The 23,862-nt window shown below is 34.8% G+C and overlaps 3 protein-coding genes across 9 annotated transcripts in view; 1 reads left to right on the top strand and 2 right to left on the bottom strand.

Moving 5' to 3' along the window:
- Positions 1 to 4,463, top strand: part of LOC123557650 (glycine receptor subunit alpha-2-like) — a 38,531-nt gene extending 34,068 nt beyond the window's left edge. For 4 of the 5 annotated variants that reach the window (XM_045349259.2, XM_045349258.2, XM_053544010.1 and 1 more), the window contains exons 6-9: positions 65 to 196; positions 828 to 1,057; positions 1,661 to 1,825; positions 2,540 to 4,463. In XM_045349259.2, coding sequence (XP_045205194.2) covers positions 65 to 196; positions 828 to 1,057; positions 1,661 to 1,825; positions 2,540 to 2,725 — 713 coding nt within the window. In that variant the 3' untranslated portion in view covers positions 2,726 to 4,463. The remainder of the gene's footprint in view (positions 1 to 64; positions 197 to 827; positions 1,058 to 1,660; positions 1,826 to 2,539) is intronic. The other variant, XM_053544009.1, reaches the window with a different exon arrangement.
- Positions 4,464 to 5,378: 915 nt separating this feature from the next.
- On the bottom strand, positions 5,379 to 11,071 carry LOC123557649 (uncharacterized). The gene is made up of 3 exons (XM_045349253.2): positions 10,603 to 11,071; positions 7,305 to 7,513; positions 5,379 to 5,745 (listed from the first exon to the last, which is right to left on the bottom strand). Exons 1-3 carry the CDS (start codon positions 10,962 to 10,964, stop codon positions 5,507 to 5,509), a joined length of 810 nt encoding a protein of 269 aa, XP_045205188.1. The 5' UTR covers positions 10,965 to 11,071; the 3' UTR covers positions 5,379 to 5,506.
- A 7,285-nt stretch (positions 11,072 to 18,356) lies between these two features.
- LOC123557647 (heat shock protein 70 B2-like) lies at positions 18,357 to 23,810 on the bottom strand. Of its 3 annotated transcripts, none has more exons than XM_053544006.1 (3): positions 23,653 to 23,810; positions 22,100 to 22,288; positions 18,357 to 20,794 (listed from the first exon to the last, which is right to left on the bottom strand). In XM_053544006.1, exons 2-3 carry the CDS (start codon positions 22,242 to 22,244, stop codon positions 19,056 to 19,058), a joined length of 1,884 nt encoding a protein of 627 aa, XP_053399981.1. In that variant the 5' UTR covers positions 22,245 to 22,288; positions 23,653 to 23,810; the 3' UTR covers positions 18,357 to 19,055. The 3 variants fall into 3 exon arrangements, with proteins under 3 accessions (XP_053399981.1, XP_053399983.1, XP_053399982.1); XM_053544008.1 differs by lacking the exon at positions 23,653 to 23,810 and adding an exon at positions 23,374 to 23,521; XM_053544007.1 differs by lacking the exon at positions 23,653 to 23,810 and adding an exon at positions 23,283 to 23,430.
- Between the last annotated feature and the right edge of the window lie 52 nt (positions 23,811 to 23,862).

Here is a 23,862-nt window from a genome sequence, read left to right as displayed (position 1 = left end):
TTGCATTATTATAATTCGTCTTATTTTTAGTGTGTTGTATTTTATTCTGACTTTCATATTTCAGATGGCCATAGTACGGAAAATATGCGGTTTGTATGGAAGGCCGATGCGGTATCAGTGGCTGAAGATATAAAGTTTCCTCAGTTTTCGTTGGCAGAAATCAAGCCATACAGCTGTGAAAAGAATTATTACGGGAGTAAGGCGTGATTTATGTACCTTGTACCTGCATGATATTTTCCTGTCTGGCATCGCAGCAAAAGATACACAAATGTTGTGACATGATACTGTTAAATGCATCCTTGCTCAGTGCAATTCAGCATTTGTTTTTGTTCGGATAGGCAAAATGTTGCTTTACCAGGTTATAATGATGACATATGACCCCAGCTGGAGCCATCAACCTTCCTTGGTCAATTTCGACGGCTTCCTCACGAAAGAATTTTACATCCATTGCGCGCTATCAAATCCAAAATGGCGAGGGGCTAATGGTTCGAAGTCAGTGACTTTAACCATTCGACCATTGAAACCCATAAACACCTGGTTTCCATTTTCAGTTGTCCATTATATTGTAACTTTCAGAATGAGTCTGATATTTATTTCAATTCTTAAATTAATGTGGTTGTTTTTCCAAATCGTATAGTTGAATTATATCACCTATTGTAACGTGACTTTGACTTAAAAGCCCGTACGTAATACAATGTATAATTAGAGTAATACTGTGATTAATTTTGAGAAAAATGAATGTTCAATGTATGACTGATGTATGATTAATTTTTGAAGAAAAAATATATCAGTGTATGATTAATGCACAGATTTCTATTGTCTTACAGTTCTCTTCCCTTGTATTGGAGTAAAGTTTATCTTGGGGAGGAACTATGCCTATCATATCGTGCAGATTTATATACCAAGTATCCTAATTGTAATCCTATCCTGGGTAAGCTTCTGGCTGGACTGTACATCTGTACCGGCACGAGTTTCACTCAGCCTACTGACTGTCCTTACAATAACGACACAGAGTTCCGGTGCTAGAGCTAATCTTCCACGTGTTTCATATATTAAAGTGAGTATCCGTATATTGTATTTGTCAAACTTTAAGGTCTAGAGCAAAAATGAAAATATGTAATTTTGGAATATTTGCTATAACGAGATGATAATTACCCTTTTGCATTATGAAAACGCATGTGCATGACGACAACAAGCGTGTTATTGACAGCGCTACCCCGTTTTGAAGCCAGGTCCTTAATGCTAGTCGCGCTGGACACACAGCATTCACTTTTTGACCAGTTTGAATCAGTAGTCTCTAAGAGATATATATATATTTAGTTGATACAAATGTATATAAGCTCACATTTGTAGTAGCCGTGGTTTAAACCGATTGCTAAGAATACTGATAGCAAACACAACCTCAGACACTCGCTCAATTACTATATTCTATCATTATTTCAAGCAGATTTTCCATGAAATTTAATCCTAACGGATAAATATGATCTTAGTTAACTTTATCATCAAATTATTTTCAATCTACGATTTCATGTCAACCGGAAATAGCCGTTTAGACCAAAGCCGAATCTTGTACATTATGCAGGCTTATTGCTACTGGTATTTAATCACAGCGTTAACTTTTTGGCTATTTTTAATAAACGTTTTTATCGGATTCTTCCAGGCAATAGACATTTACATGGCAACTTGTCTCGCATTTGTTTTTCTCGGACTGTTGGAGTTTGCTTACGTCAATGTTTTGACTCGGAAAGAGACGAAGCCTTCAAAAGATGCGCAAAGATCACAAAACACGTCTGTCAGTTCAAAACAAAATAACGGACAGAAACCTGTAAGTGCTTTCTCCATAGATCCCTCATTTTCAATTTTCAAACGATATTTTTCCATCTCATACTTTAACATGTTCACAGAGCTGTAATTCTACATGTTTATACAGCTGTTCTTCAACCTTTTCACAGAACTTTTGCTACTTCTTATTGAAAATAATTCAACTTGTTCACTATTCAAAGAAAACTGGTCATTGAGTAATATACTTATTCAGCTTTGTAAGTAAGTATAAATGACAATTCTTTACTGAGATGTGTTAAACTGGCTGAAATATCATCACCAGTAGGAAAATGAGAATGTAAAACATTGAAACCAAAACATCTGAATTGCGACCAAATTATATGATTCGGTTATCTTTCTATAAAAAAAGAATGGAACCTTTTTCGTGGATTTTATTTTTGCTTGTACGGGTATATGCAGTTTTCAGAGCAGATGTCTCAGTGTGTCAGTTAGAAATTCCATGTAACAAGGTATTCTCTGTAAGCAATGCAGTATTCGTTTTATGTATATACAGCTCAGTGCGCACTTGGCTTTCCATAAAAAGCGGAGCATCCAAAAACCTTATACGGAGAATACGCGATGTCCTGATGTGCGTGTCGGATTCACTACCTTACCAAAGGGACCAGTGATCTATCCAGGATGTGATACAAAATGTAAACTACCAGAACTAATTTAATATTAATTTTGCATTTTTAGAAATATTATTTTCTTTCAACAGGAATTGGAAGATTACACGACGAAAGACAATCATTGTGGACTATTATGTTTTAGACGACTGTCCAACTTAGGAAGAGCACGTCTTGTGGACAAAATATCTCGATTTGTGTTCCCTACAACCTTTTTTGTGTTCAATCTAGTCTATTGGTTAGTCTACTTCATTAGAGATCCTCAGCTTGAAAACTGACATTAACATTCAGGAATAAATACATAATAAGTATTATATTAACCCTTAGCCTGCTGCAGGCGAATTTAACAGCCTTTGCAAACAGCTTGGAACCAGATCAGACGCCGATTAAATCGGCGTCTGATCAGGTTCCAAGCTGTTTGCTACTCTGACAATATTTCTTCCAATTTTGGAGCAAATTGAATGAACTTAACAATTTTAGCAGACGACATTTCCAGCAGACGACAATTTACCTAGCATGCTAAAGGTTAATGAATGTTGGGAAGACCATAATATCATAAGTTACCGAACGGTAACCACTCTGAACGCAGAAATGTCGGGCACACGGTCACGAGAGATACAAATTTAATATGTTATTTTAAAATAACAAACGCATGTATGTTAGTTTAAGGTACTAAGGTATAACTTATTGTAATGAGTATTTCTTTCGCATACAAAAAGCTGTAAGTTCAACCGGATCATCACAGTTACTTATCACTACAATATTTTAGAAATATAAGAATCACATGATCAAAATAATCCAAAATAAATTTATGAATACTATGGGATGATATTGAAGCAACTTTTGCTGTAAATCTAAAATAAAGCTTATTATTTGGCAACATAGATGTATCCGCAAACTACATAGATTTCAATCACAATCACCTTCTGATTATCTGGAACACTTCAAAAAACCGAGACTTCTTATTTCCCTTAGTATTTGTAATTACAGGATATCTATCATTATTGTCAATTACATAATAATTTAACAATTTTCATTAGTCATATGTTAGGATATGTTTAAATTTCATATTTTATCATGGTAGGCAATTTATTCATGTTCTTCAAAAAATAACTTTGGTTTAGAGATTATTTTGATCATGTGATTCCCCACAGTGGCTTTGACGTTTGATGCTATGGCATAAGAATTATAAATTACAAAAAAAGGAATTTTGTTGCATAATTTCATTAGAGTTTCTGACTTTTCTGTGCCTTTGTGGACCTGAAAAGTGCCATTGATATAATATGCCGGAGAGCACGTCTCTTGGGGGAAAATATTTGCCTGTAATAATAATGGAAAAAATTAAAAGTGGTGAAAAGTATTTACGCCAATGCAAAGTCCCGTATTAATGTTAATGAGGAAAATCGAGTTTTTTTTCTCTTGCTCAATTGGCGGTCGTCAAGGTGAAAATTTGTCGCCTTTGCTCTTTTCTTTGTTTTTGAATGATTTGCATAATTTTATTTTGTAAATAAAGGTATAGCTGAAGGTATTGACTATGTCAAACCAACTTTAAGACATGCCAGTTGAAACTGGAAGCTGGAATGCAGTTGATTATAATTTGAGAATATGTAATTTATGTAGCACCAGTGTCGGATATGAGTTCCATTATTTATTTGAATGCCAGTATTTTATGTTTAAAAAAAAGAAGTTTTCTTATATCGGAATATTATACACGACCATTTGTAAACAATATCAACAGTTGAATGGATATTGCAATAATAGATGTGCCTGAATATAGATTATGCTACTTACAAGATAGACTTATTAAGTAAAAATGTTGTTCTCTCCCGATAATCAGATATCAATCATGTTTTTTATCATCTACTGTTGTATACGATAACGATTATTTGTGTCTATGCCTTTTTGATGCCTCATTTGTTTAATCAATATTATGTTATACCTCATGTTGTCATGTATTGTGACCTGAGAGAAATTAAATAAATTGAAATTGAAATTGTTTAGAATCTAAACAAGTCAGATCGCTTTAGCATTGTTTTGGGGAAAAAAAACAAACATCGTCTTTTCCATATCAGAACTCCTAACACCATTAAGTTGATACTTAAGAACACATGACAGCTTGACTCCTCCTTACCCCACAATCATGAGTACAATCAATTGCGGTCCTTACGCAGTGTAGAAGAAATGTAGTAGAGACAATTTCTACAAATACGAGTTAGTTTATAGAATACCGCTTAAACCCAAATGAGTCCTACAAATATATGAACCTTCTCTCTAAATTGTGCAAAATTGACATAAAATTTTGGTATGTTTAATGACCATTGGATATTACATTTTTTTCCATATATAACGGCGGAGCCTTGAAATCAACTTGCTATAATCGATAATGTTCTTATGGGCATGACTATCGTAAGGTATGGTTTTACAGGTCGGGGCTTATTTTGCTTACTGGGTTGTAAACGTTGTGAACATAAACCAGAATAAAATACGGCCAGGTTTGAGTTTTTGTTTGTTTTGGGTTTAATGCCATTTTTCAACAGTATTTCAGTTATGTAACGGCGGGCAGCTAACTTAACCGGTGTTCCTGGATTTTGTACCAGTACAAACCTGTTCTGCGCAAGTAACTGCCAACTTCCCAACTTGAATCAGAGGTGGAGGACGAATGAATTCAGACACAATGTCTTTTATCAAATCGTCACGGAGAACACACGCCCTGCCCGGGGATCGAACTCACGACCCCGCGATTCGTAGACTGGTGCTCTCCCTACTGAGCTAAGCGGGCGGGCCGGCGAGGTTTGAACTTTGAGCATGAGCCTAAATTTGGGACACGGTAAATTGTATTTTTCTAGGTGTTAAACTTCACGAAAGTTGTCGTTGTATATGCATAATTATAGAAACAATACGCACTAATGAAAGGATAAAATAATTGTTACCTAATTTTAATACTTTATTTTCTACTTAGACTTGAAATAATTTTGTCATACTTCTGTATGATGAAAAATATCAAAACATTAACAAAAGAATATTGTAAAGGCTATGCAAAATAAAGAGTTCTGAATTCTCTAATGACGTTTATCCATAAATTGCCGGACATGTTTTTGAAAACTCGCTTTACGAATGCTGTCCTGTACCTCAACTACTGCCCGCACCCTTTCTTCATTGCTGTCACATGACCTACCAATACGTGACGCACGCCCTTCTCTTTCCTGTAGTTGCCTGCGCATCCTGTCCAAGTTCCGGTCCTCTCGTCTCTGTCTGCTCTCCTCCACCTCATTTCTCATTTTATCGGCAAAATTTCCACCTTGAAAAATAGTTTGTTAACGATTAATAAGCGCTTCGATACAATACATAAGTTTTTTGTTCTGGGAACGAAAACAATTACCGTAAATTTGACTTGTGAGCGCCAACACGTCTATGCGCCAGAACGATGAATAAGTGTTCCGATATTGTAAAGGTGTTTGTTGTATTTGTGCGCTTATTAGTCGTTCTGGCGCTAGCGAGTTGGAGCTCTTCAAACGCAGCAAAACGCCAGAACAAGATTGCCGAAATCAGCCACCATACAAGTACTGATCAAAAGAGTAATCCGCAAATATATATAGTGATATCATTATTGATGAAATAACAACCGCACATGTTCAGCTTTGTACTAGATATTTCGTTGTGTTGTCTTATTGCCTTTTTTTATTATTATTATAAACAATACAAATTTAACTAAAGTTAGTTTAGGAGAGATTACGCAAGGTACGTGCATTATGTCTTGTAATGGAACGAAAATAATGTAAGACATGATAATGATTAGTCAACAGGACTGGTTATTATTTCAGTATTATAATCGTACAATTTCTATAGAATTATGCTCAACACGAACCGCTTACGCTTTTACAACAACTCAAAGAGACGATGCACCTAGCCTGGGAATCCAGTCTGACAATTTCTAACTTTTTTCTACCTGCAAATTGACAATATGAGAAACTCGATGAATGCCAATTAACACTAATTAGCTCAAATTAAGTCGGATCAATGCATAGATATTATGTATTATTTCTTCTGACAAAGCACAAATATTATCAACGGCTTCCCAGGCTACGATGCACCTACATTTCTTACTTATAGAATGAAAAGAAAAAAAAAACATGTTCATTACATGAGCCGCGCCATGAGAAAACCAACACAGTGGGTTTGCGACCAGCATGGATCCAGACCAGCCTGCGCATCCGCACTGTCTGGTCAGGATCCATGCTGTTCGCTAACAGTTTCTCTAATTGCAATATACTTTGAAAGCGAACAGCATGGATCCTGACCAGACTGTGCGGATGCGCAGGCTGGTCTGGATCCATGCTGGTCGCAAACACACTATGTTGGTTTTCTCATGGTGCGGCTCACTTCAGTTTTATTTCAAGCATTTTATTGTTACTTTAGATGTAAGCAAATTTCTAAACCTAGAGGAATTTATTTACCATCGAAAAAGGAGAATATGTCATAGACTGATTTGTAAAGGTCAAGGCATAAAAAATACCTATTTTTCTATTTTTATCTAACTTATAAAGGCGACATAGACAAAGATACCGTTATAACTTTAAGCTGTGAATTTTTGTCCTTCCAGCTGACGTTTTTTTTTGGGTTTTTTTGTGAAATATGCGGTTGATACAATTTGATTCAGTTGTTCAGTTTTTGATGTTATGAGTATCGTGCTAAGATCATCAAACAGCAAGATTAATAAACGTACACTTAGATCCTACATCTTCCTTTTTGGGTCTTTAATACACAAGAAGGGAATTAATCTATGTATCAACTATGTAATATCACCGTGCGAGTGAAATTCTTCGCACATAGCGCTGATCTTATTTCGAGAAACCTTACCGCTTCTGTTTACTTCGGGAGATTTGATCGGTACAAATGATGCGTAATGGTTCACTCTTGGCTGAATGCGTCTTTCTATCTGTCCGTCCGACAACAGCCGGGGCAAGCGATATGGTCTGCCAACAAACTGAGTGAATGCAATTCCACTTCTTGTTTTCCGTATACATTCTACGTCATACATATCTTGGTCCACCAGCTGGTCCTCGGGTCTAAGTGATAGTTATAAAAGGTTTAAATTATATATACAGTTTGACGCCTGTGTTGATATTCTATATCAGGAGTTGTTACACATAACATGAAATTGTAACAATTAAAAAAAAAATATAGTGTATACATTTTAGGATTATTTGTACAAATTTAATGGAGTGTTTCTACCAAAACAGAAGCTTTATTTTTATAGAAATATTAAATTGTTATATTCAACATATTTTCAAACGTCTGACAAATTTTATAACTGTACAATGCATGAAAGGTACTATCAAAATAATGAAAGGTACGGAAGCATGGAGGGGACATCGGATTTTTTTAAATTTATCTCGTTGCCACGAGATATAACTAAGAAAAAAACAAAAAACAAAAAGTGTTATCTCGTGGCCACGAGATATAACTAAGATAAATTATATTTCGTGGCCACGAATTAAGAAATTGTGTTGTTTTTTTTTTTATTATTTTATTTCTTAGTGATATCTTGTGGCCACGAGATAATATTTTTTGTTTTTCGTTTTTTTCTTAGTTATATCTCGCGGCAACGACATAAATTAAAATAAAACTTTGCGATGTCCTCTCCATGCTTTCGTAGAAAGGATGGGGAAATCTTTGGAAGTTTTATTAAGTATGTATACTTTTTGTATAAAAAAGATCATAGAATTTAATGAAATATTACCAGTTGTTGAAACCTGATTGTAATTAAAAGATACTATGAGAGATGGGAAGTGTGACACACAAAAAAAGTCATAAAAATGCATTTTTTGTAAGTGATATATATATAGTGATGTATTTTAAATTTATTTTTGGCAGACATACCCTCATAATAGCTCAAACGACTAGCTATTACGTAAGATATTTTCATCATCAGTGTACGTCCCGGCTTAGACAAATACAGCTGTACTCGGTATTTAACAACATTAACTATGAAAAGCTGCTGGCTTACTCAAAAAGATTTTTAAGAATCATATTCACCAGCCTAACATCAAGCAGCTAGTGAGACGTTATTAAAAAAATCTAGCTCATATATGTTTTACATGTTTTGTGTGATTAGCATCTGATTCGGAATATAATAATAATAATATAATAATAATAATAATAACTTTATTTAAAGAAGGTAACACATAAAGATATATAACAGTGTCAGAACATATTAAACATCTTAAATTTCAATGTGGCCTTCTGTAATATTAATAAAAACAGTTCAACACACAAAAATAGATTAAAACCGATTATCTAATTATAATATAAGACAGAATTAGAATGATAAACATTTAAATACAGCATTCACTCTTGACAAACACTCCATTTAATTAGAAAAAAAAATATGTATACAATCATAAAAAGTAAAATCACTCAGATATGCATTCACCCATTAAAAGAAAATAAATAAATAGCAATTGCAGAAAAAAAAAAAAGTTGTAGCTTATTCAGGTCCTAATAAGTATCTTTTGTACTTGCGTTTGAAAGAAGTAAGTGAATCCACACAACGAATATTTTGTGGAATGATATTCCATACTTTAGCACTATTATAGCCAAATGATCTTTTCATATAATTCGTGCGACATTTAGGTATTAAAATATCATTATGTACAACTGATCTAAGGCCATAAATTTCATTGCTGGAAAATGTTACAATATCAGATATGTAAGATGGTACCAGACTTTTTATAGTTTTAAATATCATTACTCCAGTATGGTATTTGCACCGATCAGAAAATTTCATCCATCCGAGTTCTTTTAACATTTCAGATTTATTTGTCTGCAGTTCTTTATTTAAAACAATCCTAGCAACTCTTCCTTGAAGTGCAAAAATCTTATTTAATGAGCCTTTACTGCATGTAGACCAAATTGTACAGCAGTAATCTAAAACAGACAAAATATATGCATTGTAGAATAATTTTTTCATATCCTCTGTTAAAAAATATACAATCCTCTTCAATAGTGCTATTTTTGAATTAACTTTCAAACATATTTTATCTATTTGTATATTCCACGAAAGTGTATTGTCGATATAGATTCCTAAAACTTTTGAACTATTACATTTTCTATGATAGATCCACCAATAGTTAAGTTCAAATTGCTGCAGTTGCGCTTCTTGTGTTTTGTACTTATAAGCATACATTTTGTTTTTGATGGGTGTAACAGCATGTTGTTTGAAAACACCATTTTTCGATTTTATCTAAATTTTCTTGGAGTTTACTTTCAACAATTTTCATATCATAATCAGATTCATATATTGTCGAGTCATCAGCGTATAGATCAATATTACCTTCGTTTGTTGATAATGCTATGTCATTGATATAAAGTAAAAATAACAGGGGACCAAGAATTGACCCTTGTGGAACGCCGGAACTAACTGTCATTTGTTCGGATCTGAAGTTACCAACTTTAATCAACTGTTTCCTGTTGGATAAATACGACTGGAATAATTTAATTGTACTATCTGTAAATTTATATAATCTTAGTTTATGTAGTAAAATAGAGTGATCAACAAGATCAAATGCTTTCCTTAAGTCAAGAAATACAGCACCTACGTATTTTCCAGAATCAACATCTTTTAACCAGGCATCTATTAATCGCGTAAGAGCTGTATGGCATGAATGATTAGGTCTAAATCCTGACTGAGTTTCGTGAATGATGTTAAATGTTTTGAAAAAAGATTGCATTTGAATCGCTATATGTCTTTCAAATATTTTAGATATTGTCGGTAAAATTGAGATAGGGCGATAGTTGTTTGGATCTTCTTTGTTTCCTTGTTTAAATACTGGAACAACAAATGCATCTTTTAAAGAATCTGGAAACGTACATGTGTCGATACTTGTATATACAATGATGACGAAAAAAAGGTTATATAATATCGTAGTAGTTCGGGCTTGGGGGAGGGGGAGACCTAACATGTTACACCCAAAATGTCCGTGCAAAATAACGCAACCATTGTATCCGTAAAAAAGTGTTGTGTTTTTTTTTTTCTCGTATTTATTTGTTTACTACAACTGGTCATTTTATTTGAGAGATGTAAAATCTTAAACAATAAATGAAATATTGTCAATAAAATGGAATACTTATTCGCAATGTAGTAATAAAAATTTACCTCTTCATTCTGTTCATTATATGGCCGTTAATATCAGGCAGAAAATGCTCGTTTTTATCCGACTTTTCCGACGGGGTACTAACTCTGATTCCTAAATGGGATTCGGCGCCTATTCTCGGGAGTGGAGTGTTAAGTCTGCTCCCCATAATTGTACGAAAGTCTGCCCTCGTAATAGCACAGCCCTCAGGAAATCCATCTTCACTTTCATCGCTTGGTTTCAAATATTTAGGCGCGCGAGAGTGTGCAAGCGCAATATAACTTCTGCTGCCTGATACGCTTACATCACTTCCGTTTTCCATGATATCCTGCCTCCCTTTCTTCCTTGTCTTGACCCTCTGGCCATTTCTTGCCTTTTTAGTCATTTTCTTTCAGAATATATCCTCGTATCTATTGTTTAATATCAACAATTTTCTTCTGCAAAACTCAAGGCGACTGGAGTAACGTCAAACAAACGACGTCGTCATGGAGCGTATGCATGGCGCGTCACTGACGTCAGATTGTATTGTTGAATATATAAAGAATTATTTCTAACGGAAATTATCACATATATGACGTTGCGGGAGTGTAATAAAGCCATTACATAAAAATGATGAATGTCATCAGTTTTATTTAACGAGTCTTATAATTCCAATGTAGAAGTTCACAAATATAAGAATAGATACATTATATTATATTATATCATGTTATATTATTATTACTATTATATTATTATTATTATTATTATTATTATTATTATTATTATTATCTTGTCTCTTACAAGTTTCTTGCATTTCTATTGGTCAATAGACGTCACGTGGAGACAGGATATATTCCATACCCTCCAAGTATATTTCAGATATGAATTTGATTAAGATAAAATGGCTGCCGCATCGCTGGCGTAATTGAATTAAGCCAGATTATTAATTAGCTCCAGCGATAGTATCGTTTCCGAGAGTAAATTTAGTGTTTACTTGCCGTTTTCATTCTACTGTACTTAGTTTAGGCTCGTGAAGTTTGACAAAAGTTAGCCGTAAAAGCGAAATAACTCTGTATGGGAAACACTTCGGACGTTGAAATTTTGTTTTAAGTTAAAAAAAATCGTAAAATAAAGGAACTGACATATTTGTTACTCAGCCGTTTGTTGTAGGATCATTTAATCTACGTGCAAGATAAATGATTTAACAGGAAACGGGATGAAAATTGAAGTTTCAAGACATTTGTGACATCGTAAAATCTGGAGATTTTCTAAAGGACGGAACATGAAGCTTCTTTTGTGTTTCTGATCTAAACCACTTCGCTCTCGCCTGATATGGATTTCCTCGACAACGTATATCCCGTATCCTGTCACCAATAAGCAGTATAACTAATAATGTCAGCTGTTTTCTACTGAAACATCAAATTATCATATTTCTTTAGCTCTTATCAATTCAACCAACGCCTGATGTCCAAAAGAAAACATAAAAAGAATTTTCATGCACACATTTCACAAAATAATTGAGAAACTATTTAAAAAAAATCAGCTACTTCAAGATTAAAAAAGATACTGCACCGTTCTCTATTTTTATTTTATTAAAAGCTTCAAAATCATAACCACCCGATATCTCTGACAGTAGTTTAAACTGCTTACGGGTTGGGAAAAAAGACCAACAGAAATAAATAAAGACGGTATTTTCAAAAGAACTAATGTTTAGTTTAAACATATTTTATTGCAAACGAAACAATACATGTTTATAATACAATTAAACACATGCGTTATTTTAACATAAACTAATGAGAAATAGAAAAGCATGTTAAGTAATATATACATTGAATTCAGAAGCAAAAGGGTTGGGCCACAAGTTTTCCCAACATTAGCGACGGCCCTTCCCCAAGGGTAAGTTAAGGTAACAGATGGATCTGGAATCTAGTATAAACATATATCCTGTCACTTGCAATATTTTCGACCCGATATCAGGGTGCCGTATATCTTTCATGAAGATACTCGAGTTGAACATGAGACCAGATATATACGTCATGTTGATCATGTGACTTATGATCGTATTGTTGTCATAAGAAATTTTGCAACGAAACCATCATCATTGTGTTGGAAATGTCCGAACTAAGAAAATGAGTGGTCAAATAATGAGTTTTTATTCAAAAACGAAGAAGTTATTGCGATTTTGCCGGTAATCACGTCATTATATAAGTGACGTCATTACGAATATGACGTCATTAAAGCGGTTGTCGCACACTTATTTTTGTAAAATAAATTGCCAAATATCGGAAAATGAAGTAATGACAAGATAAATAGAATAATAGGTTAGTGCCTAAGATGGAGAAAGTTTCTCTGGCTCGGCTCCGGACGTTATCAGGTTCGCCTTCGGCTCACCCGATAACCTCCTCCACCTCGCCAGATAAACTTTCTCATCTACGGCACTAACCTATTATTCTCTATATATCGTTATACAGAGAATGATTCTACAAAAACACAACATAAAAGTCTAATTCAATAAAGAAAGACAAAAAGCTCAAGAAAGAAAGAAAAAGAAAACAAATGAAGAACTAATCAGAATAATTATGTAACATTAAGTCTGTATATTGGACTTTTACATTGGCAATGGAAATGAGGTACATGTATAATAAAAGAATTGTTACTTTATGTTTTGTTGTCGTTTTTGAGTATTCGTTACTGTTATTAAATTGCCGTCTTGTCCGTCCCAGTACCCTTGAGGACGCATTAGCCGAGAGGGCTATGACGCTTTCATACAAAGGTGAAGGCCCCGGGTTCGATTTTTGGCAACTCCCAATGCGGTGGGCCCTTAGACAGTGCATTTTATCATGATTGCCCCAGTCGGCCGAGCTATTAATGGATACCAGCAAATTGCTGGGGGTAACGTATAATTGGTTTTAACTGTTCTTAAAATACAATGTAGGATCGCTCAGAAGCTCTACACAGCTTATGTTCATTATTGCACATTGCGATGGTAAAATGAAATTTTACCTTTACCTAATTCAAAATAACTCTATGTAACTCTAACTATAAGCTTCTGAAAACCTCTAAAAATATAGAAATGACGCCATAAAATAAGTGTTTAAGTTTGCGAATTAAAATAGATATTATTATTATTATTATTATTATTATTATTATTATCCCGATTTAATGGTATACAACCTTGAGAAAATGGAATATTGTAGTATTAATTAAACAGGGAAAACAATTAAATTATGGGTATATGTTGCCTTTATGCATAAAAATCAAAGGCCCATAACTCAGTAAACATCATTCATGTAACTTGTTGTTCGTACAGTATAATTTCATTCAAATCCAACCAACTTATTCGATAATTACATTTAAGGGGATAAATCACACGAGCAAAACGCATCTGAGCTTTATGACAGTTACATTGAAATCTGGACAGCGGTTTTGAAGAAGACGCGGGAACAAGAATCTTTAAATAGACTATAATATATGTAATAATCAAAGGGAATTAACTAAAATGATATAGGCGTGGCGCAATAATGACTGGTACTAAACATTTCTACTTAATTTTATTGAAATCCAGCTAATAGTTTGGAAGAATTTTAAAAAATACATTTATAAGGCAATATTTCCGCAAAATAATCCGAATGGCACGTGCCAACGATATATATAACTACATTTCATTCGTTCAATTCTATTCAGTTCAATTGAAGTCAGGCCATGTTTTTTTAGAAGTAACGCGGACAAGCTAATGCGGACGAACGGACAGACAGACAGACGGCGATGACATGAAAAGTTTGTCCACCAAGCAACTTGAAAAACGATGACATTTAAATTTAGAGGATGAATGAATAAAATCGCTGCCTGTTTTTCATTGTAAAATACAGGGGTTTTTTGTTTAAAAAATTATACTGAATGTTATAAAGAATAGAAGATCAAGGCACCAAAAAAACCTTCATTAGTTAACCTGTGCAAGGGAAGTGACTGTATCGAGCATGTTCATTCTTATACTGACAAGAGTTATACTGCCTCGGGATAAAGCTACACTTTCATATTCACATATATTTTATACTGCTCAAAGTAAAAGAGAGCACTAGCTACGTTTATGTACGGTGAAAGTAGTACAGAGATTTAGCACTTCAATTGCAATGTAGCGGGGTTTTTTCCAAATTTTAAAGCACCTCCGAGATACCCAAAGATTTCCTTTTTTATTCAATGTTGCTACCACATCTGGTAATTTAAAAAAATTACAATAATTTATTTTCGTAAACTGATTTCTCTAATACTTGTCAAAGGTATGAATATTGATGAACATATTAGACAGTGTTATTGCATTCGTTGTTTTTTATTACCTCCCTTTAAGTCACACTACCCTAAATAGTATTCCCTGTATATTCTATATAAAATTGACCTTTTTTAAAAAAAACTGCCACACTTAGCTGATGTAAAATAATTGTGACAAAACTGACATAAAACGAAGAGAAAAGTAGGTGTCATTTAGTGTTTTCTTGAACATGAAAATTTCATCAAAGTCACACTGTTGTGACCCGGTAGTACTACTCATACTAAACTTTACTTTCACTTCACCGAAAAACTACCTTCTTTCGCATTTTTTTCTACCAAACTTCATTCACAAAGAATTTAAACAAACCACCTTGTGGCCATGCAAATGGAAAAAAAAATATTGTTGAAAAACAGGTCCGACGTTACGCAAAAAGACGCTATAAGCAATCCTTTTACGTCTAATTTACCATGTGAGACCCCGCCGTTTTTGTTCTCAAATCTCAACTTTTGGCCCCCCGCCCCCGCTGATAAGCGTCTTTTCGTCCCGCGCGAGTTTTCGTCATTTAAAGTTTTTTTTTTTTTTTGTTTTTTTCAATCGTATTTTTCTTGGCGGGGCCGCGGTGCAAAAAGACGAAATGGCACAATCAACTACTGTGAAATCATTTTTATTCGCGTAGGACGAATTTTCGCGTATTTCGCGCTAGGACCGAATTTAAGACCGCGCTATTATTATTTTTTGATTATATTTTTCCTTTCTAAAATTGAAAATGCGCGAATTTAAGCCCGCGCGAAACAGTCCTTCTTCACGTTTGCGCGAAATTTCATGCCAGCGAATTTAAATGATTTCACAGTACCATAAAACGATAAAAAGGAGATATTCCTTCTTACAAACGAAAACAATCAAATCATGTTGATACGTTTACATTTATTGATCTGACTACAGAAAACACGGGAAAATCACGGTTGCAATGAAAAAGTATATAATCCGTGCAGATTTACCAACTGACAACTAAGAGATATCATGGCAATTATGAAAAACGAATATTCCGTGCGCATTAAAGTAGAAAAGAAAACTCCGTGCGCTCTGAAAAAGACCCGAGAAAATCATGGCAATTTTGAGAAAGCAGATATTTCGTGACCTTCCAACAAAAAAGCAATGAAGCAATTTAAAGCCATTTCAGACAACCAAAAGAATCAAAACTAATAACTGTGGATTTTGTGACAGAAGTGACGAGTAAAGATGTTTGGAAGACAACACAAAGTCCCATAAATCCATTCTATTACAAAAATATAGTCCTGAGGATTTTAAATGAACGAAATTATTAAAATAAACAAGAAGAAATGCATTAACGAAAATTGTAGCTTGTATGAATATGTGGTATGCTGATGTTCCTTTTGATGTACTCGCATATTTGCTTGCACATGCCAGCGGCATCTTATTTACTGAAGTGTACGTATACTATCATTTTGAATGCATCATGCATTTTACATATAAAACAACAAATGTTTTGTTTGTGTTGATAAGAATGTCAGGTTTATAAATGGAATAAATGTAAATAAGTAATGTTGTATTACTGCTCATAACATTCTTTCTGCGTTACTAACACAGTGAAAAAATCAGTTCTACATAATGTATTTCCCTATTACATAGAACAAAATATTGTGTATTTAAGAAATGAAATGATTTTTTTCGGTGTTCATGCGAAATGAACGACAGAATAGAATCGGCAAATCCATGAATCGCGCTAGAGATTCATGATTAATTTGCCGATCCTATTCTGTCGTTCATTTCGCATGAACACCGAAAAAAAATAGTTTCATTTCTTATATTTACATTATATTTCCTTTCCATTTGTAAACAAGATAATATTATAAATTGCACATATTTTGTGACATATAACATTAAAATCAGCTTCCCGGCCATTCTGTGCACCAAATGGAACAACTGCGACGTCATCTAAGGAACGTTCTCCCTGACTATACGCGGACGTCGTCAGAACAGCAGCCGGATACCACTAAGCAGTGATGACGAACTTTCTCGCCTTTCCTTTTGCTGTTCATATGAAAGCCTTTCATTTTGCTGTTCATATGAAATGAACGTCATAATTTGCAATGGAAAAGAATAGGGCGAATATAAATATGTAAACCTACTAAAACAGATATGTTTCCATATTATTTATGACCAATTACCGAAATGAAAATAAAATGATTTTCAGTATTCGCGCCATTCGCCACTTGAGCCATTTGCTACAAGTTCAAGAAAGTGGCTCAATTGTTTTTCACATGGCTCATGTAATGAGATTATTAAGCCTATTTTCTTACCTACAATTCAAAATACGTTACTTTACGCTGTATGTGGCTCAAGACAGTTTTGGACCCTGGCTTTCTATTTCAAAACAAAATGATGCAAACCTGAAGATATATAATTCAGATTGCCTTTAAGTTGCTGCACTGGGTCTAATCAAATTTCTCAGAAATCATTCTTGCGCTTTTATAAGTGCAGTAGAATTTTCAAGATTTATGCACAATGCCTCATCAGCAAAATGTTTTGCATTCTTAAAGTAAGTATGTTACCATTACCGCTAAATTCCTGTCTGATGAAAACTAATGCAGAAAACATTCGTGAAGTTACTTTTCAAGTGGTTTACAGGTAACATCTTAATTTCATTTGAATCTCCCTATTGTTATGTTTAGTTTTTGTTTTGTTTTCTAATTCTTCATTTTTGTTTTTGTTTAGAATTCAAGTATTGACATTCAGCCAATAAGGCGGGACTTATGTTACTTTTCTTTGAAGTTTTTTTTTCTGTCGATGAAATACATTTATAAGAAAACAGATTATATCATTGTACGTTTTAATAAACGCAAAAATTTCTTTTCCCCAAGTTTGAGAACTATTAACTCTAGTGCACTTTTACACTCTATGCTATCCCGCCCGCTTAGCTCAATATAGGGAGAGCGCTGATCTACGGCCGGCCGGTCGTGAGTTCGAGTCCCTGGCGATGCGTATGTTCTTGACGACTTCATTAAAGACAAATGCGTTTGAAATTAATCGTCCTCTGATTCATGCTGAGAAGTGGGCCGTTACTTGCGAAGAACAAGTTAGTACTGGTTCAGAATCCTGGAATATTGGTTAGACTTACTGTCCGCCGCAATATAACTGAAATACTGTTGAAAAACGCCACTAAACCCGGAACATACAAAAACAAAAATACGAAATTCCACGGAAATTTACGATTGTCATTCGGGGCTCCGCGACGTTAACCGGCTGTCTCCAACGGTAGAAATCTGGGGAAAGGGGGTGGGGGGCATTTTTTACCAAACTGTATAAAATTTATAAAAATGACTTACATTAACTTACAGTTTTAAAAACAACATCGCCTTTCGCTAAAAGGATAATAAAACATTTTACCACTCATGACAATATTTTATCTGGAGTTAACTCGGTGAAAAATGTTAAGACCATAAAACACACGAGTACAAATAACTTGGTTGAGGGAGGTGGCAAATTGCCACAATGATACAAACAATAATAAATAGTTACTTAAACATTCTTTTTGTTTTATAAAACAATAAAAAGCGTATACATAATTGAATATCGCAGATACATTTATGGCGTCTAAACTAATATCACACTGCATTATTGTGCAATCTACTGCAAGTTTACGACACGCGCAAAAAAGTGTTATGCATCTATTGAAAACACTGTGCATAAATTACATTCCATAAATATTATGAAGAGAACGAAATTCACACGTATTTGTCTATCTTTTCTTTCCATACTAAATAACCCAAATTCAAAAATATACGCATTGCCAACGTCCTTTAAAATCATGCAGAAGTGCTCACTTACATGCATATATGTCCATGTATAACTGTGAACTCTTTATCACATCTTATATTTGTATGTAAGAATACAAGTCCCATAAATGATATACATGTACATCTTAAAAGCTTTTTTGTCCACTTTAATATAAAGTGTCTTTTTGAACTTGCTGCAGCCAACAATAATATGATTCGTTACAACAGAATCTGTCTGGTGAACAGATCTATCAATTTTGAATTATAAATGTATTAAGCATGAAGGTCACAATCACAGAATCAGGCAATGTGCACATACATTTGTGTACATATAGTTCAAGTTGTTACCGTAGTTTTGATATGTGATATTCACGTATAATGATTATTGCATAACTTATGAGATGAAACATTGTTCATTATTTCAAACATTCAATTAATCTACTTCTTCTACTTTAGGTCCGGACCCTGAAGAAGAGGACCCATGGGCACCGCCACCGTGAAGTTTGGTCATAATCGGAGAACATGCCTGTTGCAGATCTTTCAGATGATGCTCGAACTCGTCTTTTTCGGCCAGAGAGTTTTGATCCAACCATTTAAGCGCTTCGTCACACTTACTAATTACAGTCTGTTTGTCGGAATCCGGCAGCTTGTCGCCGGCATCATTTGCAGCTTGTTTAGCCGAGAAAATATAGCTCTCTAGTTGATTCCGCGCAGTTACACGCTCTCGCTGTGAATCGTCCTCGGCTTTGTATTTTTCCGCATCATTTACCATTCTATCAATTTCAGATTTCGATAGTCTTCCTTTGTCGTTTGTTATGGTTATTTTATTTGATCTTCCCGTGCTTTTATCCTCAGCAGAAACATTTAGAATACCGTTGGCGTCAATGTCAAATGTGACTTCAATCTGCGGAACGCCGCGGGGTGCAGGCGGTATGCCTGTCAACTCAAACTTGCCCAGCAAATGGTTGTCTTTAGTCATGGCCCGTTCGCCTTCATAAACTTGGATCGACACACCAGGTTGATTATCAGCGTAGGTTGTAAAAGTTTTTGAAAATTTAGCTGGAATTCGGCTATTTCTGTCAATCAAATTTGTCATTACCCCACCCGCTGTTTCTATGCCCAAGGACAACGGCGCGACGTCAACCAACAGAACGTCCTTGATAGCCTCGCTGGTGTCGCCGGATAGAACAGCAGCTTGGATTGCAGCGCCGTATGCTACAGCCTCATCCGGGTTAATTGATTTGTTAAGTTCTCTTCCACTCATGAAGTCCTGCAGCAGCTTCTGGATTTTCGGGATACGCGTGGATCCGCCGACCAGTACAATGTCATTGATTTTACTCTTGTCCATTTTTGCGTCATTCAAGGCCTTTTCAACGGGTTCTAGAGTTCCTCGGAATAAATCTGAACAAAGCTCCTCAAATCTTGCTCTCGTAATTTTAGTGTAAAAGTCGATACCGTCGAAGAGAGAATCGATTTCTATGCTGGCTTCCGTGCTACTGGAAAGTGTTCGCTTCGCTCGTTCACATGCCGTTTGTAATCTTCGAATGGCTCGATTGTTCTTGCTTAGATCTTTATGGTGCTTTCTCTGAAATTCTTTAACAAAGTGGCTCACGAGACGACTGTCGAAATCTTCACCGCCGAGATGTGTGTCGCCGGCGGTTGACCTCACTTCAAACATTGAACCTTCGTCAATTGTCAAAATAGACACATCGAAAGTTCCACCACCGAGATCGTAAATCAGTACATTCTTCTCTCCAGAGAGACTTTTGTCGAGCCCATACGCAAGTGCAGCGGCGGTAGGTTCGTTGATAATTCTAAGTACATTCAGCCCAGCAATTTGGCCGGCGTCTTTCGTCGCCTGACGCTGGGAGTCGTTGAAATACGCAGGAACTGTGACAACGGCGTCTTTTAGTTTCTTCCCGAGATAAGCCTCCGCTGTTTCCTTCATTTTCGTCAACACCATGGAGCTTATCTCTTCAGCCGAAAATTGTTTATTCTCTCCCTTATATTCAACTTGGATAAGTGGTTTGCCTCCCTTGTTCACCAGTTTGAAAGGCCAGTGTTTCATGTCGTTTTGAACGGAAGTATCGTCAAATTTTCTTCCAATCAAACGCTTAGCGTCGAAAATTGTGTTCACGGCGTTCATAGCCGCTTGATTTTTGGCAGCGTCACCTGAAAATATAGAAAAAAATGGATTTTAATCAATGTTTTCCATGTTTGTGTATCGACACGTTAAAGAACCAGACAGTCATTTTACAAAACGCTATGCTTAGTTAGCCGGAGATGCCTGTATCTACAAATTCTTTCTACATATTCGAGAATATTGTCTCGTTCTGTTCCACCGGTCAAATCGTTCCGTATCTGCGCTGGCAGAGCATGGTTTTCCAGCCCATGAGTGGATGCGTTTGTCTACGAATGCATGTAAAGCACGTTTGAACGTGTTTATCATAAAAAGGTACCATATAAACTTGGTATGATCGTAATAATTTTGACCGATGTCTTATAACTAATATAATTATATCAAGGCTGCTTCTCGGCTAGTAATACTTCACTTTGAGCTTGTATATAAGTAATCAATGTGTACAATCTAACAGGTAATAACTTACAAAATTTGTAGCAGTCTGTACTGAACTGGAATGCAGCCGAAAAGCAAATCAGACTGCATCACAATAAATGCCAATGTGATTACAGACTAAATGATTTAATTGCAATGTAAGCTACATTAAATTATCAACATTGTCTGTTGAGATATTACATATGCGTAAGCTTAAACGCAAACGAAGCATTTCTGATGTAATAAAATTTACAAGTCGTATTAAAATTGTTAAAGAATTTGGAAAAAGTAAAGCTATCCAAACAAATCATTGACTAAAATAGTATCATTTTATAAATACTTTGTTCCTATTAAAACTGATAAATTCACATTTTTTCATATTCTGCCCCGATTCAAATAGCTATCAACAAAGAATGGCAACTCTTCCAGAATGAAGTGGAGGCAATTCCGCTGGACGGATCATTTCCAGATCCCTGTATTTAGTTGTTGCTTGCTTATTTCAGCCAGATTGTGAAAAAAAGTAAAGCTGATGTGGATCATTCCGGAGGTATAGTGTTTGTCACAACCATACATTCTCATGTGACACCAGTACTGTGTTTTTCTTCAAGGAAGCTTAAAATAAGCGTCAAGCTACATCACAATCGAGTTAAAAGGAATACGTAAAAACTAAACTAATCATCTCCGGGATAACCACGCAGGTCACGTGTATAGGGCGATCTTACCGTGATAACTGTCGGTGTTCGAACCCATTAAGTCCTAATAAATATACCATCCTACCTCAATTCAGTTCAAAGCTCCGAATATTAATCTGATTGAACGATACAAATTGCCACAGAAAACCCCATGACTGTTGGCAAGGCAGGGCAGTATCGTATTAGATCTTATCTGTCATACGCTTCCTTTGTATAAATTAATAAACATACCTATCAATCGCTCTGTATCCGTGAAAGCAACATAACTAGGGGTGGTCCGGTTGCCCTGGTCATTGGCAATAATTTCAACTTTTCCGTGCTGGAAGACACCCACGCACGAGTAAGTTGTGCCAAGATCTATCCCGATCGCTACCATGTTTCTCTCAGTGGCTCAATATTGAAAAACGAAACTACAAGTTTCTGAAAGAAAGAAGGACACATCTGCTTAGATTTCTTCGTAAATTGATAAATAGTTGAACTTGCATAACCGCTGTTTAGGTTAAACTTTATCATGCAAATGAGACATTTCCACATCAAATTCAATGTAAAATTGAGCATGTTTTTCTAGTTTCATCTTTATTTAAAACAATTAAATGTGCTAAAAACTGACATCATTTATTAAAAAGAAAACAGCCGACCATACGAATTGTGAGCCATTGCGTTAAAATGGGTCATTTAGTGCAAATTTTATGTGAAGACTCTTCGTGTATATTTAAAATATATATAGTATTGAATTGTGCATTAAAACGTGAAGATTTTGTTCATCTCTGAAAATTATAACGTCATTTTCCAGCAAATGAGATCCTTTTTACGTGACTGCGCTCATAACTGAACTGTTTACGTATCTTATTATACTTGTGCACCGATCTAGTCAACATTGATCGTGATTTAAGACAAGATCAGTTTAAACGTTTTACGTGTTTAGATATTTTCAAGGTCTTTCGGCTATGTTTGTTTACATATGTCCCTGTATTGAAAAAGGTAGTTATAAACATTATACTGAGAGGTTAAAAAATGTAAGTGCTTATTTATTCATATGTACATAGATCATTTTCACTCCCCGATGCGTGTTTTATGCTATCTTCTAAATTGCAATGAACTGTTTCTACCAATAGATATGTTTGGTTAAATAAAAATTCTATTCAAATCGGTTTGAACTGTATTTAAATGAGCAAACAATATAATAAATGAAGAATATACCTCATTAATTTAATGACCGTTTTATTTTCTTCTAAAGATGAAAAGAAACAACATACTTAACGATGTTATCAGAGAAAAAAGATAGTTAAATTAATTAGCTAATAAAATGTCCTTACATATTTATCGACACTGCGACAAAAAACGACCTGAATAAAAATTCTACATGCATCTTTCTTTTTAAAAAAATTCTCATCGGAAAAGATTTATCACATACCCTTTTGAAAAGCTTTAAGTTAGTCCAAGAAAAAAAATTATTCTTCAACGTAAGTTCCAAAAATATATATCCTACAATGACTTGAACTTACAATGTAATTATCCGAGTATAACCGAAATATCGTTTTTCGATTTTTGCAATTCCTTTACCTATCAAATGATCGGCAGGCATATTAATGCATTTTACACCGATACTACAAAAAAGATCCACAATTACTTTTTAAAAGCTTTCTTATTCACATTAAGTAAATTGTATTTTCTCTTCTCTTCATATTTTTGCAATTCCAAAGCGAAACTGTATACGATACAAAATTACTGAATTTACCTGTTGAATATGAAGAAAACGAAAACAAAAAGTAAGATATAAATACCTGCGTTTTGAGATTGTTGTAAGTCAAATACAAGTTTTGCTTCGAGCAGCGTATAATTAATCCCCGCTACTGAAGTCACTGTATATTAAGCCATACACGTTTCTAGAAGCTGGACTGGGTCCAATAGAATGAGTAATCTTCTATTTTGTAATTAGACTGGTTTCGATACGTAACTTCACCTTGACATTTCATATTATGCGGGGGAGAGAC

The sequence above is a fragment of the Mercenaria mercenaria genome, chromosome 5 (genome assembly GCF_021730395.1).
Source record: "Mercenaria mercenaria strain notata chromosome 5, MADL_Memer_1, whole genome shotgun sequence".
Taxonomy (NCBI): domain Eukaryota; kingdom Metazoa; phylum Mollusca; class Bivalvia; order Venerida; family Veneridae; genus Mercenaria; species Mercenaria mercenaria.
Note: the sequence above shows the minus strand (reverse complement) of the source record. Positions and strands in the feature narration are given on the sequence as shown.